This window comes from Pelophylax lessonae (genome assembly GCF_965119305.1).
Source record: "Pelophylax lessonae genome assembly, chromosome: 4".
NCBI classification, from domain to species: Eukaryota; Metazoa; Chordata; class Amphibia; order Anura; family Ranidae; genus Pelophylax; species Pelophylax lessonae.
The window spans coordinates 666,467,960-666,487,449 of NC_138771.1; the positions used below are offsets into that span (position 1 = coordinate 666,467,960).

Genomic DNA, 19,490 nt, shown 5'->3' on the forward strand with positions numbered 1-19,490 from the left:
CCCCACAATGATTGTGTTCACTGCACCCCACAAAGATTGTGTTCACTGCACCTCACAAAGATTGTGTTCACTGTACCCCCCAAAGATTGTGTTCACTGCACCCCACAAAGATTCTGTTCACTGTACCCCACAAAGATTGTGTTCACTGCACCCCAAAAAGATTGTGTTCACTGCACCCCAAAAAGGATGTTGTTCACTGCACCCCAAAAAGGATGTTGTTCACTCCACCCCAAAAAGATTGTGTTCACTGCACCCCACAAAGATTGTGTTCACTGCACCCCAAAAAGATTGTGTTCACTGCACCCCAAAAATGATTTTGTTCACTGCACCCCAAAAAGGATTTTGTTCACTGCACCCCAAAAAGGATGTTGTTCACTCCACCCCAAAAAGATTGTGTTCACTGCACCCCAAAAAGATTGTGTTCACTGCACCCCACAAAGGATTTTGTTCACTGCACCCCAAAAAGATTGTGTTCACTGCACCCCAAAAAGGATGTTGTTCACTGCACCCCAAAAAGGATTTTGTTCACTGCACCCCAAAAAGATTGTGTTCACTGCACCCCACAAAGGATTTTGTTCACTGCACCCCACAAAGATTGTGTTCACTGCACACCAAAAAGGATTGTGTTCACTGCACCCCAAAAAGATTTTGTTCACTGCACCCCAAAAAGATTGTGTTCACTGCAGCCCAAAAAGATTGTGTTCACTGCAGCCCAAAAAGATTGTGTTCACTGCAGCCCAAAAAGATTGTGTTCACTGCAGCTCACACACAGAAAAATGGATGTGGATCACTGACACCTGCCTATCTCCAATCCCACACCACACAGCAATATCGATTGTAGTTTGTAGAACACAGTTTCCCTAAAATTCAGCAGACTCTGTCCCTAACAGGATTGAGAAGAGATCGTAGATCAGGATTGAGTGCAGACCCCACCCCCCACACAGCAATATCGATTGTAGTTTGTAGAAGACACTGACCCTATAATTCAGCAGACTCTATCCCTAAAATGCCTACAACTCGCCCTGCCTAAACACTCCGACCTGTCCCTCAATTCTATCCGGACACAAATGGTTTTTTCCTGCCTATCTTTCCCTAATCAGCAGCCAGCACATTGATGTGTGCTCTGTCCCTGAATCTAAGCAGCATAATGACGCCGCTGCGGCTGCCTCGAACTTATAAAGACTTGGTCACATGCTTCAGACGGCCAATCACAGCTACTGAGACATTTGCAGGCATGGCTGGGATGGCTTAAGGCACACCAGTTAAACGATTGTTGATTGGCTGTTGAAAGCCCGCCATGAAAAGAGCGCCAAAGCATGCAAAACCCGGAAATAAAACGACCGAACACGGATTTTTACCCGAACATACAGTAAAGTGTCCGTGTCCGTGTTCGGGTACAAAAAATCCAATTATTCGGTACGAACACGAATAATACAGTCCGTGTTCGCTCAACACTACCTATAAGCATTAGTCTCCCACTGAACTGTAAACACAAATGATTACATTTTTTCTTTTCTTTCCCTCTGCCAGAGGAAGGAAGTTTAACCTCTTAAAGACTAAACATTTTTCCTACACTTGTTGCAAGTTAAATCAGTTTATTTTTCCTAGAAAAGTAGTTAGAACCCCCAAACATTTATATATTTTTTTTTTAGCAGAGACCCTGCAGAATAAAATGGTGATTGTTGTAAATTTTTATGTCACACTGTATTTGCGCAGCAGTCTTTCAAACGCAATTAATACACTTTAATGAATAAAAAAATAAAAAAAATAAAACAAAACCGTAAAGTTATCCCAATTTTTTTATAATGTAAAAGATGTTACACAGAGAATCGTGATAGAATCGTTATCTTTATTCCAAGCAAAAAAATCGTGATTCTCATTTTGGCCAGAATCGTGCAGCTCTAACTTATATATATATTGGAGCTTACCAATCCTCAGTGGCTGCATTTGTTTCCTGTTTTTTTAGTCAGTTTTCTCCTTTATTTTCCCCTGTTGATCCTGCCAGTAACACACTTCCTGTCTTAGGGTGTCTCCTCTATCTATGGAGGGGCAGTGGAGACCTCAATGGACAGCAGCATTCTTTGGAGAGGGGGGTGTTAGATGGACTAGTAGATTTAGATGGACTTTGCATAAGTGATTAACAAATTGAATTAGAAGATAACACTTTATAAGCCGTTACAGCAACGTTTTTGTTTCCTTTTTTGGAAAAAGGTTTTACATAATAAAAGATGAGCATTGTGAGCACCCCTGTCAGTGGTAAATGGTTTGTCCCAACCCTCTAACTGCCACTTCTGGTGGACAGATTGGTCTGCTAAAGGGCGTTGAGAAATATCAGCAGAACCCACAGGTAAAAAAGCTAAGCTACAGGGGGACATGATTTTTTCTTTAGTACCCTTTACATTAGCATTTTCGGAAGGAGGCCTTCAATTGCAACCCTCATACTTCTCCCAGAAGCCACCACTTCCTCCAAGCATTGGCTTGACAATGAACAAATCCCACCACCTGTCCCTGGGATGTCACTAGTCTCTAGGTGGAGTTCTCATATCTTTCGATATTCACCACATATCTTTATACTATCTTTCCAAACATATATCCCAGCATGGAGGGGCTCAGTGAAGGTGGTGGTGAAGGTGTAAAGGTGTCGGATCGGGCCACACAGATCATAAAAGGAGATCCGCCCGGCCTCATAATCCAGATCTATCCTGACTCTGTTACTGGAGATATTGACAGGTAAGAGATTCACGTTACTGTCATGTATCACTGAATACTGCTTACAAGACCTGTCCAAACCCCAGGATTTGTTGTTATTTCCAATAAGTGACTGCAATCCTCCCCTGCCTATACTGGGGTAACACATCCCGACTCTCCATAAATCGGATTCCCCAAAATCCACTTCCCAGTAATGTCTCCCTGAGGAGAAACTCTGACTGCTCAACACCTGAGGACAATCCTGGAATCTCTCTGGTGTTTCTGGGGGATTCTGGTCTATATCTGACTTAGATACCATTTTCCTGTCATCTGATATATGTAGATAATTATGAGCTGTGTTTCCATCCAGTAATATGTCTGCAGCTCCCTGTATATAGAGGTATACATTTACCTCTGTTATTATATCAGATAAACCTGTGTGTATGACCCCCGCCACACCCAGACCCCCTCCATCATGGAGGAGTTCCTCATGTCTCTCTCTGTCCTCATTATCTCCATCCTCAGTATCACACAAGTCACCTGTGTCTGATTCCTGTAAGACAGTCAGTGGATCCGTCATGTTACACAGCTCCTCAATGTCCACCATCTTCCTGGACAGCTCCTCCTTCTTTATTTCCAAATCCCGGATGGAGATGGAGATCCGCTCTGCCCGCCCGGAGATCTCCCTCAGGGCTCTCTTCTCCAGGTCTTCCAGACGTCTCCTGAGCTCTATAAACAGGGCAGTGACTCTCTCGGTGTCACCAGCTGCTTCTTTTTCTACTTTCCTCCTGTGTTCCTGCAGACTCTGGACTCTTTCCTCCGTCTCCTCTCTCTTTGTCAGAAGTTTCTGCAGAACATTCCTCAGTGTCTCCTTCTTCTTCTCAGAAGCCTCATTCAGTGACTCCATCTCATGTCCTTTATGTCCTCCAGTCACACAACAATACACACAGATACAGGTCTCATCCTCAGTGCAGTAATACTCCAGGATCTTCTTATGGACAGAGCATTTCCTGCTCTCCATGGACAAGGTGGGGTCACATAAGATGTGTTCTGGGGACTTTTTGTGGACTCTCAGGTGTTTATCACACAGAGAAACCTCACAAAGTAGACAGGACCTAACAGCAGGTACAGGAGAGTCCAAACAGTAAGTACAGAGGACCCCAGACTCTATCTGATCTGGCTGGGCAGACAGTATATTCTCCACGATGTTACGCAGTGTTATGTTCCTGTGCAGTGCAGGACGATCCTGAAACTCCTCTCTGCATTCAGGACAGAAGTAATCTCCAGACCCCTCCTGTGTATCCAGCACACAATCAATACAGTCCCGGCAGAAGTTGTGACCACATTTCAGCATTACAGGATCTGTATAAATGTTCAGACAGACGGAACATTCCAGCTCATCTCTCAGACCTGCAGACGCCATCGCTGACAGAAGAAGAGAAACGAAACTGAAAGTCTCTGGAACTAGAAATGCAGCCGAATCCACAAGGCAAATGTGAGCTAATCTCTCTGTTTAGTATTGAGAAACCTTTCTATGACAGATTAAGACAAGCCCCGTGATTGTTTAAATGTATTTTTTTAGGTTGGATTGACAATTAAATCCATATTTGAATACATACTTGTTACACTTTGTCCCACAATATAGTGACTGAGACTTTTTGGATGCACTCTGCTGAAATATGAGTTAGCAGATACTGTAGACAAGCACACATGGACTTGGGGGGGCATCTATTGGGGGTAGGGGAAATTAACTGGTTGGAATGATGGGAGTTTTTACAGTTCAACAATCTGACATAAAGCTGGGTTCATTTAAAGTGTATATCCAGTCAATACTTTATTTTCCAGAGCATCATGGCAACATACACTGAGTTGTGGCTGAGCCCCTCAACCTGATAGGACTGAAAAACTGTAGGTGAACACACAAGCACAGCATTTTACTTTTTTGTTCTCACCGATAGGACTGTTCTAGATTTGTTCCTTTACCATCAGCCTCTCCTAGGCAGTGGTGTATTTAGGTTTTGTGCTGCCCTAGGCCTGACTAATCTCGTGCACCCCCTAATTTAAATATGATCCACCCCTTCCTGTCAAGGCCACACCCCTTCCTGTTTAAGACCCGCCCTGTCATCTGCAAACCACGCCCCTTCCTGTTTAGGCCCAACCTCTTCCTCTCTGTACATTAAAAGTGGGTACCAAGTGCCTACTTGTATATTTTATTGTTTTGTATTTGTACCCTATTTTCCATCCATCCAGCGGATCGGATGGGATCGGATGAGAACGGACAGGCGGTCCATTCCCATCCGATTTCCCCCATAGAGATGCATGGGGAACTGACAGCTGTGTCTCCGCACACAGCGCGGAGACACAGCTGTCCTCCTGCTGCTCAGCAGGGGATCAGCGGCTCGATCCCCCGCTGAGAAAAACGGAATCCGTCCGACGGATGGATAGTGTGAAAGGGGCCTAATAATTTCACAGCATGTAAAATAAAATTTACCAAAAAAGAACTGGCTCTTTAACTGGAATTTCAGTAGCGCAGGGATGGTGACCGTGATGACGTCCCACTATAACACACTGCCAAGTGCCAATACAATGTGATTACTCAAAATAACTGGATCTGATAAGATGCATAAATATGAGATAAATAAATAAAATCACATCAATAAAGTCCATTAATAAAGTGCATAGAGCATTTCAAGGTGCATTCATGAGAAGTCCAAAGTGCAATCATGCAGGATCAATGGTGTGAATTATAGGACCACCCTTGCATGCCACCACCTTCAGTGCCGCGACAGCCAGGTGGTGGCATGCAAGGGTGGTCCTATAATTCACACCATTGATCCTGCATGATTGCACTTTGGACTCCTCATGAATGCACCTTGAAATGCTCTATGCACTTTATTAATGGACTTTATGGATGTGATTTTATGTGATTTTAATGATCTCATATTTATGCATCTTATCAGATCCAGTTATTCTGAGTAATGTGGAGCCTGTGGCGGTGGGAGGCAGCATGGGACAGGTCAGGGAGGGACAGGGTGGGGGCTTTTTTGTGTGGGGGGGCTGCAAAAAATCCCTAGAACATCCATAGGCCTGGCCTGGGCCTTGTCGGCCTAGGCCAAGATACAGGCAGCGTAGTAATTAGAGCATATTTTGCAGTACATTTTTTTTTTTCAGATTTAATATTTTTTTTTTATTTTTTTAACAGTACATGAACCTTAACAGAATGTAAACTGTTTAATGATTTTTCATTGATTTCAGCATGCATGAAACACTTGATGAAATCACAATGCAACATCATTAAACAGTTTACATTCTATTAAAATGTACTGCAGTCAGTGAACAGCTGCAGGCTGCAGCACAGTACCTGCTCGCTGCTCCTGCTGTCCTGGCCTGGGGGTTCCCGGGTTCTCCTCTGCTCCGTGCTCTGAGACTGCTCTCACTCAGTCTCAAACTCTATCCCCTGCAAAGTAGTGCTGTCTCTCTCGGTCTCTCCTCGTCCTCTCGGGAATGGATGTGCAGGGATGGCGGCCGCGCGGAGGAGGGTGGGCGGAGAATTAGGCTCCGCCCCACCACCTAAATTAGGAGAAGCATCTATGGGGACCGTGACACTGTCCCTCCCCTCCCTCCCCTCTGGCAAAGTACATCGCCGCGACGCCGCCCCTTCAGCAGCTTCAGACTGCAGCGAAACAAGCCGCAAGTGTGTTTACTTATTCAAGCCGCCGGCCGCCTGGGACTGTCTGTCACTGCTTGTGTGCGGCAGAGGGCGGCCGCGGGAAGGATGCAGAACATTGCCGGTACCCGGCGGGTCCCGGGAGGACGGGTTGGGGGGGAGTTCGTGCAGGGGGGGGCGGCTTTTTTGCCGCCCCCCCGCAAAGTGCCGCCCTAGGCCTGGGCCTTGTCGGCCTAGGCCTAGATACAGCGCTGCTCCTAGGTGGAAGTCTCTTCTATGCAGCCTCTAAATGAGCTAAATGAAAATAGCCCCATTCTGGTGGTCTGGGTGGGGGTTATTTTTCAAACACAAGCATGGAATAAGCCTAATATGGTCCCGGAACTATGGTCCCGGCACTATCCTCAAGTCTCAAAATTGGGATCTCTACCTGTAATTCCACCTTTTGTTTCTTTTCTTTACACTGGAAGAGTTGAGCAAAGCAACTCTTCCCTGCACCAAGATGGCATGGGGCATAGGCAGGTGCTTCTGTATATTATGCTGCTCTAGGCTTTGGGGGGTTTCCTCTGCTATGCCCTTGCCCAATATGGATCCTAGAGTAGCAATGTCTATGGAACATGCTCATGTGCAGTCAGATGTGATGCAAGTTTAGGCTTCGGATAGTTTATTCTGCTGTGCCCTTACCCAATATGGTGCCTGGAGCATTGATGGCTATGGCACAATCGCATGTGTGGCCAGACGTGATGTCACTGGGCAGTTTTATCTGCTGTGCCCTTACCCAATATGGCGCCTGGAGCATTGATGTCCTACAGTGCATGCATTGAGCTGGTGATGTCATCAGGAGCAGTCAGGAGTGGGGTTGAGCGAACCCGGACTGTATTCTTTGGGATCGTACCGGACTTTTGGGTATTCGATACCCGGACATGGACCCGAACATTTCACTGTATGTTCGGTAATTTATTGCATGTTTTGGCACGGTTTTAATGGCGCAATATCTACAGCTGCAAGGGAGCTAATCAGCAAGCGTTTTAACTAGTGTGCCCTTAGAAGCCATCACAGCCATGCCTACTAATGGCATGACTGTGATTGGCCAGTGCAGCATGTGACCCAGACTCTATATAAGCTGGAGTCACATAGCGCCGCGCATCACTCTGCTATAACTATACTAGAGAGAGGTTCCTGCTGCTTCTGATATGAGGGAGAGATAGGATATTATTGTAGGGGCAGGCTGGAGATTGCTTTCAGGGAAAGAATAGGAAGAATCTTCTTTAATCAGACAGAGATCGACATTGATTTTATTGTGCGGGGGTGCAGTGCATGATCTTTTTGCCCTGACCTGAGCCCAGTGAGGGGGAGGGAAAAAAAAAAATCTTTTATCAGTCTGTTAGGTGGGCGGCGGGCGGCGTGTAGCAGCCATGTAATGCAAGCTCCGTGCATATGTGTCTGCTTAATCTGGATTTAAAAAATAAAAAAACTTTTTCCTTCATATTTTACTTTGACATACAGTGTTTAGAAACAGCTTTTCTAATCTGCTCTTCAAAAAGCACCAATGAAAGGGAAAAAATATTTTTTTTCAGTTTTTAGGGAAAAAAAATATTTTTCAGTTTTTCATTCAAATGGGTTTTTTAATTATTCAATAGCGGAATAGAACAACAACAGTATCCAACGTGTTAGGCATGCAGCGTGTAGCGGCCATGTAATGCAAGCTCAGTGCATATGTGTCTGCTTAATCTGGATTTAAAAAAAAAAAAAAATTCCTTCACATTTTACTGTGACTTACAGCGTTTAGAAACTGCAGCTCTAGTCTGCTATTCAACAAGCACCAATTAAGGGGACAATTATTTTTCATTTTTTCATTCATACTTTACTGTGACACTGTCATACAGCGTTTAGACACTGCAGTTTAAATTTGCTCTTCAAAAATCACCAATTAAAGGGAAAAATAAAAAAATTTTCATTCATACGTTACAGTGAGATACACCCATTGGATACTGTTGTTGTATTCCGCTTTGCAATAAAAATCCATTTAGGGGAAAAAAATTAAATTGCAGCTATAGTCTGCATATGTTACAGTGAGATACACCCATTGCACACTGTTGTTGTATTCCGCTTAGCAATAAAAACCCATTTAGGGTAAAAAAATGTAATTGTGGCCTAGTCTGCATATGTTACAGTGAGATACACCCATTGCATACTGTTGTTGTATTCCGCTTTGCAATAAAAACCCATTTAGAGGAAAAAAAATTAATTGCAGCCTAGTCTGCATATGTAACAGTGAGATACACCCATTGCATACTGTTGTTGTATTCCGCCTTTCAATAAAAACCCATTTAGGGGATGAAAAATTAAATTGCGGCCTAGTCTGCATATGTTACAGTGAGATACACCCATTGCATACTGTTGTTGTATTCCGCCTTTCAATAAAAACCCATTTAGGGGAAGAAAAATTTAATTGCGGCCTAGTCTGCATATGTTACAGTGAGATACACCCTTCGGATACTGTTGTATTCCGCTTATCAATAAAAACCCATTTAGCGGAAGATCCAAAATTCAATAAATATGAGGAGAAGGTCAAATAAGGGATGTGTCCTGGGTCGTGGTGCTGCTGGTAGAGCTCCTGTTGCAAGGAGAGGACGTGGTCGATCTGTGCCAGCTATACGCACAAGTGAAACACCTTCCTCAAGTGTGAGTAGGCGACAGAACCTGCATCAGTATTTGGCAGGGCCTAATAAGCCTCTACAAATGTTGAGGCCAGAACAAGTACAGGCGATAGTAGATTAGGTTGCTGACAGTGCCTCCAGTTCCTTCACATTGTCTCCCACCCAGTCATTTGCTGAAAGGTCAGAGTTGTCACCTGCAGCCGATGTCCATCAATCTTTCACCTCAGCCCTTGCAAATCAGCCAAGCAGTTTGAGCCCCAAGTCATGCATCAGTCTCTTTTTCTTTTTGATGACTCTGTTAGCATGGTTTCCCAAGGCCATCCACCTAGCCCTGCCCCAGAAGTGGAAGAGATTGAGTGCACCGATGCCCAACCACTTATGTCTCAAGATGAGTACATGGGAGGACCATCGCAGAACGTCTCGGATGATGATGAAACACAGGTGCCAACTGTTGCGGAATTCCGAATTGTGGAGACCGACATGGAGGGCAGGGGAATCTGGATTTAAAAATAATAATTTTTTTTCATTCTTATTTTACTGTGACATACAGTGTTTAGACACTGCTGTTCTAATCTGCTATTCAAAAAGCACCAATTTAAGGGGAAAATAATTATTTTTCAGTTTTTAGGGAAAAATCATTATTTTTCAGTTTTTCATTCAAATGGGTTTTTATTCAATAGCGGAATAGAACAACAACAGTATCCAACCTGTTAGGTGTGTGGCGTGTAGCGGCCATGTAATGCAAGCTCAGTGCATATGTGTATGCTTAATCTGGATTTAAAAAAAAAAAAAAACTTTTTTTCCGTCATATTTTACTGTGACATACAGTGTTTAGAATAGGTAGAAAGATAATGCGCTTCAAATTGTGATGAAACATTCAAATCATGTAAGTACGAAAATGAACAGTGCACAAGGTTGTCCAATGGAGGACTTTGTGAAAACAAAATCTAATTACCGTATTTATCGGCGTATAACATGCACTTTTTCCTCCTAAAAATGGAGGAAAAAGTAGCAGTGCTTGTTATACGCCGATATGAAAAAAAAAAAGTCCAGGAAGCAGCGACGTGAGGTAGAAGGGGGCGGGCGGGGCCGAGAAGAAGGAAAGACGCACTGTCATCGGAAGTCCCGCCACCTATGCCGACGTCTATCATAGGCGCCGGGACTTCCGATGACCGCGCGTGCATCCTTCTGTCTCCTCGGCCCCGCCCGCCCCCTTCTACCTCACGGCGCTGCTTCCTGGACTTTCAAAAAAGAGATTCACATAATGTAATTGGCGCAGGCGAGGCTGCAACTATGGGCATAGTGCTGGCGAGGCTGAAACTATGGGCACAGCGCTGGCGAGGCTGCAACTATGGGCACAGCGATGGTGAGGCTGCAACTATGGGCACAGCACTGGCGAGGCTGCAACTATGGGCATAGCGCTGGCGAGGCTGCAACTATGGGCATAGCGCTGGCGAGGCCGCAACTATGGGCACATCGATGGCGAGGCTGCAACTATGGGCACAGCGCTGGTGAGGCTGAAAGTATGGGCACTGCACTGGCGAGGCTGAAAGTATGGGCACTGCACTGGCGAGGCTGCGAGTATGGGCACTGCACTGGCGAGGCTGCGAGTATGGGCACTGCACTGGCAAGGCTGCAAGTATGGGCACTGTGCTGGCGAGGCTGCGAGTATGGGCACTGCACTGGCGAGGCTGCAAGTATGGGCACTGTGCTGGCGAGGCAGCAAGTATGGGCACTGCACTGGCGAGGCTGCAAGTATGGGCACTGCACTGGCGAGGCTGCAAGTATGGGCACTGCGCTGGCGAGGCTGCAATGATGGATACTGCGCTGGCCAGGCTGCAATGATGGACACTGCGCTGGCAAGGCTGCATTCGTGGGCACTGCGCTGATGAGGAGGCTGCATTCGTGGGCACTGCGCTGATGAGAAGGCTGCATTCATGGGCACTGCGCTGATGAGGAGGCTGCATTCGTGGGCACTGGTGAGATTGCATTTGATTTAAAAAAATGTTCTGAGTTCAAAGCTGTTTATTTTAAATTTCAGCTTTTTTCCTGAAAGTACTCTCCTAAAATTTAGGTGTGTGTTATACGCCGGCGCGTGTTATACGCCGATAAATACGGTAATAAATGAAGTCCATAATCAAACATGTGCAAATAAACGTTGTGTTCAGTGATGAATCCACAGTGAAAATGGTGACTGGTTTCAAGTTACGGTTGTCACTGCATAGTGAACGGCCTCTTACCATGTAAACAACAAAAAAAGAGCCTCCAAATGGAACTTGACAATGTGATAATACCCAGTGATAAAGATGGACTCTTACCGAAGATGATGGAGGTTAAAACTTCAAGCAAAATGCGTAGATGATCCCGTATCAGCAGGACTGAAGAGGTGTCAGCAGGATTGAAGAAAATAATGCACTCTCCTTGAAGAACCTCTAGAGCACATCCACCCACAGCATCCAGATAAATACACTTGTTGCGGCTCAAAATGAAATGGTCCAAAAAGAAAGAAAGGGGCTAATAGTGCATTATCCTTTAAAATCAAGTTTAATAAAGGCATCTTACATCAATCCAAATGAAAAAGATGCAACATAAGCTGAAGAGCGTCACCACCGCCTGCAGAACGGTTGGGTGACCAAATGACAGCGTGACCAGCTCCTTCCGACGCGTTTCCACACAAGGGGTCGTCTACTGGGACTGGAGCATACGGGCGTGCTGTCAAACCTCCGTGTTTAAATAGCCACTAGTACTGTGCAAATCTGATCCAGCTGCGGCGTCCCGGAAGTGTGATGACGTCACACTTCCGGTTTCATGAACCGGATGTACTCATTCCACTTCCGGTTTGGCAATCCAGGATGTCAACACTGACTTTGACCTAGGAAGAAAAACATCAGCAAGGTACTTGGAAATAAACCTCCGGTACCAGCAGGATGTTGGTCTATTGAATTTCCTTATTGATAAGAAAAGACGTAAGATTATAAGGCTGAATAAGGAAATCCTGGAAATTAAAGATAAGTTGTCACCTTGCACTCAAGAAGAAGCTTACAAGGTGTACACCCAGGAATTTAAAGAAATTTTAGCTATGGAAGAGGAAGATCAGAAAAAGAAAAAGAGGAAAAAATATTTTCGTGACTTAGAGGACTACAAGTCCACATACGTGTTTAAATGGCAGTTAAATACGGTGGACACCTCACAACAAAATGAAGGTGTTGTAGATACTCCCATAGGGGAGACGTCTGACGTTAGAGATGGGATGGACACTTCTCCCAGCCTTCGAACCCCAGAGGATCATACCCTAAACCAGTGGGCCCTTTGAGCTTTGGACCAAGGGGGTCACAACAGAAGTTTAAACCCTTGAGGGAGAACCCTCCACCACCTGTACACCAGAAGGGGAAGAACCCCTCTGGGAAAAAGGAGACTAATCAACAACACACCAAAGATAAGAATTTAAGGTGGGAAAATTCACCAACTCATCTGCCCTCTGGCAGACAACAAGATTCGTACAAGTCCCCTAGAAGGGTCTCATTAGATTATGAGGGTAATTACCCAGGCCCTTCTCGTCAAGCGGATGCTAGACAAATCACGGGCCAAAATAGATATGAATCTTTATATTATAGTGATGACGAGAGTGAGGATGATGACTATAGACCACAACAGGAAAATCATCCGAGAACTCCCATTAGCTCCAAGCCAAGGGTTTTTTTAGGGAAGGGACACAACAAAGGCAAAAGAAAATAACAAGGGGGTGCAGAAGAGGCAACTCCAGGAAAAAGAAAAAGGTAAAAGGTCAGGGTATCTTTAATCTTAGTGGAGTCGAGTTGACGGAACCTGAGAAACATGTTTTGGACAAAGGTTTGAAATTTGCACCCAACGGAGCGATTAATAAATTTGAGACGTTCATAGACGTCAACAAATTTATTAGGAAACTCAACGTCAAGAGACATTTCCTGTCGAAGGCAAATGAGAGGAATTATACTTCCTACAAAGTCTCACCCTACACACATTCAGACTTAAGAAACGCTTCTCTGTTCAACCCTTCCGGTGTGAAGAGTAGTAACATCACTGTCTTCAGAGATCTTGTTCTCAAAGACTTGGATGAAGCAGAGTTTCATTGTCAACCTCAACAAGATCTTATGCGTGGGGTTAAGTCGCTTTGCCAGTGGAAGGATTTAATTATACGACCCGCCGACAAAGGAGGAGGTGTAGTTCTTCTTAAAAAAGATGATTACCTCGAGGAAATGGAAAATCTTCTCTCGGATACAAATACGTATCAAACTCTCCCGAAAGATCCGACGTCCTGCTATAAAAAGAAACTTGAACGTCTAATAAATAAGGGACATGAGGAAGGTATTCTGGACAAAAAAGAAAAACAATATTTGGTACCATTTGCCCCCAGAGTTCCTACAATCTACTACTTGCCGAAAATTCTTAAGAGTTTGGTAAAGCCCCCGGGAAGACCGATCGTAAGCGGAATCTATTCCGTTACGTCCAGAATTGGCAAGTATGTGGATTTTTTCCTCCAGCCCTTAGTCCAAAAAAACACCTGCCTTTTTAAAGGACACCTCCCAATGTATACGAGATGTGACAACATTGGAAGTAGAGGGGGATCTGTTATTAGTGAGGGCTGACGTCTTTTCCTTTTATACCATCATACCCCACCATATGGGTTACGAAGCAGTCAGTATTTTTTTAGATCAAAATCATGACCTTCCCTTACAACAAAAGTGTTTCATTTTGGAGCTTCTTAGGTTCGGAATGGAACACAATTATTTTTATTATGGTGGCAACTTCTATTTGCAAAAGACTGGCGTAGCTATGGTTGCCAAATTCACCCCTAGCCTCGCAAACTTGTTTATGGCTTTGTGGGAAGACCGTAATGTCTTTGCAAACAAGGAGAAGGAGGTATATCTATGGAGAAGATACATAGATGACGTGTTGATGGTATGGAAAGGGGATGAGGACTCTGCATCGGTTTATGGAAAGGCTGAACTGTAATGACTGGTGGATACGCCTCACGTATAAATTTAGCAAGGAGTCTATTAATTTTCTTGATGTGACCATCTCCAGGAGAGGATCGAGCTTTTGCACGGCTACTTATTTTAAACCGACAGACAAAAACGGAGCCAGTTTAGACGCATTTGGCGTAATTGCACCGATACTGAGGTTTTTTGGAAACAAAGTGAGGTTCTGAAGGAGAGATTTCTTGAAAAAGGTTTTGATAAGAAATCTCTGGAGGAAGAGTTCCAAATAACAAGTTCACTACAACAAAAGGATCTTATTGTTCCCAAACCGAAACAAGACAGAGGCATCCTTTCTAAATTTGAGTATGCTTTTGTTACGTCTTTCTCTTAACGGATATAAGTGGATCAATAAAACCTTTCACAAATATTGGGATGTTTTAAAAGGAGATAAGATGTTAGGTCCTACTCTTCCGGATAAGCCCCAGATTATTTACAAAAGAACCAGGAACCTTAAGGACTTGATAGCTCCAAATCCTATAGATAAACCTGCAGTTCCAAGAATGTTCGGCAACTTAAAGGCTTTCTTTCCTTGCAAGAGATGCAGAGTGTGTCGAGAAACAAACACCATTAGAACTAAAACCTTCAGTTTAACAGTCACGAAATGGGAGTATAATATAAAGAGCTGCATCACGTGTCATACTAAGGGGGTGATCTACCTCCTCACCTGTAGTTGCGGCTTACAATATGTGGGCAGAACGATACGAACATCTAGCATAAGGATTGGGGAACACCTGAATAACATCAAATCAGGTTTCCCCAAGCATAGTGTGTCATTGCACCATCATAGATGTCATAGAAGAAATTATTCCCATTTGGAGGTCATTGCCATTGAGAGCTACTCCCCCCATTGGAGAGGTAGCAACATGAAGCGTAGCATTTCAAGAAGGGAAACCTATTGGATTCACAAATTGAAATGCTACCAGCCTCATGGTATGAATGTCAAATGGGACATTAATGCCCACATTAACAATAAGTAATTTATCTGTTTTAGAGGTTTATAGACTTCCCTTCTCTTATTCCTCCACTATTTCTTCCTTTTATCCAATTTTAAATATTTTAAAAATATTTTTATATTTTAAAATTTATACATATTGTACACATATATGTTTGTATATTTTTAATATGATACACTTTACATGTACCATTTATTTATATTTTTATGTATATATGCATGACCTAACATCTCTACTTCCGGTCTGGCAACTCACATATATCTGTGTGACATATATTCACATATGCATATATTTGCCCCTTTGCAGAAGATCGTCTTGATGCGGTAGGTGTGGCTAGGTATTCCTAGCCTTAGAGGTTTTGTTTATCCCAGCATCTTGTAAGCATTTGAGGTTTTTCCTGTGTTGCAATCTTTGCTGACAGCTTGCTAAACCCGAAGTAGAGGGAATACATCCGGTTTATGGAACCGGAAGTGTGACGTAGTCACACTTCTGGAACGCAGGAAGCCATTTCTAGTTTTGGAACTCTTTATGTTATATGCTAGCCCCTTTTTTTTTGCCCCAGGTCACTGTAGATGCTGCAGGTATGGCAGAATAACTTTAAGCACTAGAGGTGTGTACATCTGAACATCCTGCTGGTATCGGAGGTTTATTTCCAAGTACCTTGCTGATGATTTTCTTCCTAGATCAAAGTCAGTGTTGGCATCCTGGATTGCCAAACCGGAAGTGGAATGAGTACATCCGGTTCATGAAACCGGAAGTGTGACGTCATCACACTTCCGGGACGCCGCAGCTGGATCAGATTTGAACAGTACTAGTGGCTATTTAAACAAAGAGGTTTGACAGTGCGCCCGTATGCTCCAGTCCCAGTAGATGACCCCTTGTGTGGAAACGCGTCGGAAGGAGCTGGTCGCGCTGTCATTTGGTCACCCAACCGTTCTGCAGGCGGTGGTGACGCTCTTCAACTTATGTTGCATCTTTTTAACTTGGATTGATGTAAGTGTATTTTGCCTTTATTAAACTTGGGTTTAAAGGATAATGCTCTATTAGCCCCTTTCTTTCTTTTGGGAATGCATCTTTGGGCCATTTCATTTTGAGCCGCACCAAGTGTATTTATCTGGATGCTGTGGGTGGATGTGCTCTAGAGGATCTTCAAGGAGAGTGCATTATTTTCTTCAATCCTGCTGACACCTCTTCAGTCCTGCTGATACGGGATCATCTAACCATTTTGCTTGAAGTTTTAACCTCCATCATCTTCGGTAAGAGTCCATCTTTATCACTGGGTATTAATTTATTATCACATTGTCAAGTTCCATTTGGAGGCTCTTTTTTTGTTGTTTACATGGTAAGAGGCCATTCACTATGCAGTGACAACCGTAACTTGAAACCAGTCACCATTTTCACTGTGGATTCATCACTGAACACAACGTTTATTTGCACAAGTTTGATTATGGACTTCATTTATTAATTCGATTTTGTTTTCACAAATTTAAGTCGTCCATTGGACAACCTTGTGCACTGCTCATTTTCGTACTTGCACGATTTGAATGTTTCATCAAAATTTGAAGAGCATTATCTTTCTACCTATCCTAATTACATTATTTTTCTAGTGCTGCTTCTGTTTATTGATTTGCGCACCTTTTACTTGACTCTATACAGCGTTTAGACACTGCTGTTCTAATCTGCTATTCAAAAATCACCAATTTAAAGGGAATTTTTTTTTTCATTTTTTCCTTTATATGTTACTGAGATAAAGCCTTTAGACACTGCTGTGTTCTAATCTGCTCTTCAAAAATCACCAATTAAAGGGAAAAATAAAAAATTTTAATTCATACGTTACTGTGAGATACACCCTTTGGATACTGTTGTTCTATTCCGCTGTTTAATAAACACCCATTTAGGGAAAAAAAATGCAGCCTAGTCTGCATATTTTACTGTGAGATACACCCGTTGGATACTCTTGTTTTATTCCGCTATTCAATAAACATCCATTTAGGGAAAAAAAAGTTAAATTGCGGCCTAGTCTGCATATGGTACTGTGAGATACAGCTGTTGGATACTGTTGTTCTATTCTGCTTTTCAATAAACACCCATTTAGGGGAAAGAAAGATATTAAATTGCGGCTTAGTCTGTATCTGTACGTGTTAGATTCACCCTTTTAGATACTGTTGTTCTATTCTACTATTCAATAAACACCCATTTAGGGGAAAATTAATAATTTTGCAGCGTTTGCTGATTATTTTACTGTGAGATACACCCTTTCAATTTGTTTGGCGCATCTCCTCCCACCACCGAGGATTGCAGGGCGCTTCAGTTTGCCTCCTGTTGCTAACTTCTTCCTCATCCTCTACCGCCTCCGCATCCGGAGCAGTGATCATTTCCAAGGCTTTCAGGGCAGTCATTCACAAGTAGTGATGGACGAACATTGGCCGGGGCGGTTTGGGAACGCCAGCCGCAAATTTTCTCAAAAGTCCGCGAACCGCGAGTTTGCGGCAGGCCCCATTGACTTTAATGGGAGGCGAACTTTAAAAACCTTTAGGTCATATTCGCAGCCACAAAAGACGTACTAGCTGTGCACAAATAGTCCCAGCACATGGAAAATGTCATAACAGAAGTATTGCAATTGAAAAAAGTTGCCCAAAATTTTTTTATTTTTATTTTTTACAGCAAAAAATATATATATTTTTTCATAAATCAGCCAGAACTGACAGCAGCCGGTAAATACATTGTCTAATACATATAGGGTCCATTTACACATCTGTAAAATGGGTCCGCATCCATTCCACAATTTGGCGGAACCTTTACAGACCCATTGTTTTTCATTTCCAGTCTGAAAAATTAGGCATTCACAGGATAAAGAAGTAAGTGTCGGCTATTCCAGGCCCCAAAAATTTGCCCACATGCGCTTACCTGACAGCTAAGAACGTAGTATTCTGTGGCTGAAGGTACATTAGGCATTCACAGGATACAGAAGTAAGTGTCAGTCATGAAAGGCCCCAAAAATTAGCCCACATGGGTTTACCTGACCGCTAAGAATGTAGTATTCTGTGGCTTAAGGTACATTAGGCATTCACACAGTATACAGAAGTAAGTGTTGGTCTGTATAAGCTGCAAAAATTAGCTCACATGGTTTTAACTGACAGCAAAAAACTTAGTCTGTTGATTTGTCTCAGATGGAGTAGCACCCCCTGGGAATTCATTCAACATTGCGACTTCCTGATCTTCCTGCTCCTGCTCCTGCTCCTCGATGGCTTGATCAATGACACAACGCAATGCACGCTCCAGAAAGAAGGCGGAAGGTATGATGTCACTTATGGTGCACTGGCCGTGACTGACCAGTTTGGTGATCTCATCGAATGGCCGCAGAAGTCTGCATGCGTCCCGCATGAGCAGCCACTGGCAAGGTGAAAAAAACCCAAGCTCCCCAGAACCTGTCCTGCCTCCGAGTTCGAACAGGTAGTCATTAACTGCACGCTTCTGCTGGAGCAGCCTATCGAGCATATGCAACGCTGAGTTCAATCGCATCTGGCAGTCACAAATAAGACGCCTGAGGGACAGGTTGTGTCGTCGCTGAATCTCAGCAAGGCGAGCCATGGCTGTGTAAGATCTTCAGAAATGGCCTGAGATTTTCCTGGCCTGCCGCAAGACGTCCTGGACCCCAGGGTATTTGGCAAAGAATCTCTGCACCACCAAATTCAGGACGTGTGCCATGCATGGCACGTGTGTTATTTTGCCCTGTTTCAGCACGCTCAGCAGATATCACCGTTGTCGCACACCACTTTACCAACTGACAAATTCAGCGGTGTCAGCCACTGATCTGCCTGTGAATGCAAAGCTGAAAGGAGTGCTGGACCAGTGTGGCTCTTGGCTTCCAGGCACAACAGACACAGCACAGCATGGCAAGCAACGTCTCACCTGGCATGTGGAATAGGTTCTGGGGATCTTGGGCGGCACAGGAGAAGAGAGTAGCAGTGGAAGAGGAGGAGTCAGCCGAGGACAAAAGGGAGGATGGAGGAGGAGGAGAAGAAGAGGCAGGCCTGCTTGCAATCCATGGCGGTACAACTAAATCTACACGGGTGCCACGGGTTGCATGCTTAACACCTGTCAGAAGGTTCACCCAGTGGGCAGTAAAAGTGATATACCTTCCCTGCCCGTGTTTGCTAGACCATGTGTCTGTGTAGATAACACCCCGCTTCAATCTGTGGTATTGGGGGGCCACAGGTTTATCACACCAGTTCTACAAATAATTGGCCAGTATCTGTTGTCAATGTGTGTAGCACAGTTTACACAGCAAAAGAGGCCAAATTTTTGCAGGACTAAAATACAATCTTAGAAAAGTATACTGTTAAATAACACCCTGCTTCAATATGTGCTATTGGGGGGCCACTGGTTTATCACACCAGTTGTTAAAAAAATTGGCCAGTGAGTTTGGCACTGTGTGTATCAGACTTAACTCAGCAAAAGAGGCAATATTGTTGCAGGACACAAGTACACTTGTAAAAGTATACTC

The 19,490-nt window shown here is 43.9% G+C and overlaps 1 protein-coding gene across 1 annotated transcript in view; it reads right to left on the bottom strand.

Annotated features, from left to right (window-relative positions):
* Nucleotides 1-4,111, bottom strand: part of LOC309553079 (uncharacterized protein) — a gene marked incomplete at its 5' end in the record, with an annotated part of 51,886 nt that extends 47,775 nt beyond the window's left edge. The window contains one exon of the mRNA XM_082253978.1: nt 2,560-4,111. Coding sequence (XP_082110104.1) covers nt 2,560-4,111 — 1,552 coding nt within the window. The remainder of the gene's footprint in view (nt 1-2,559) is intronic.
* Between the last annotated feature and the right edge of the window lie 15,379 nt (nt 4,112-19,490).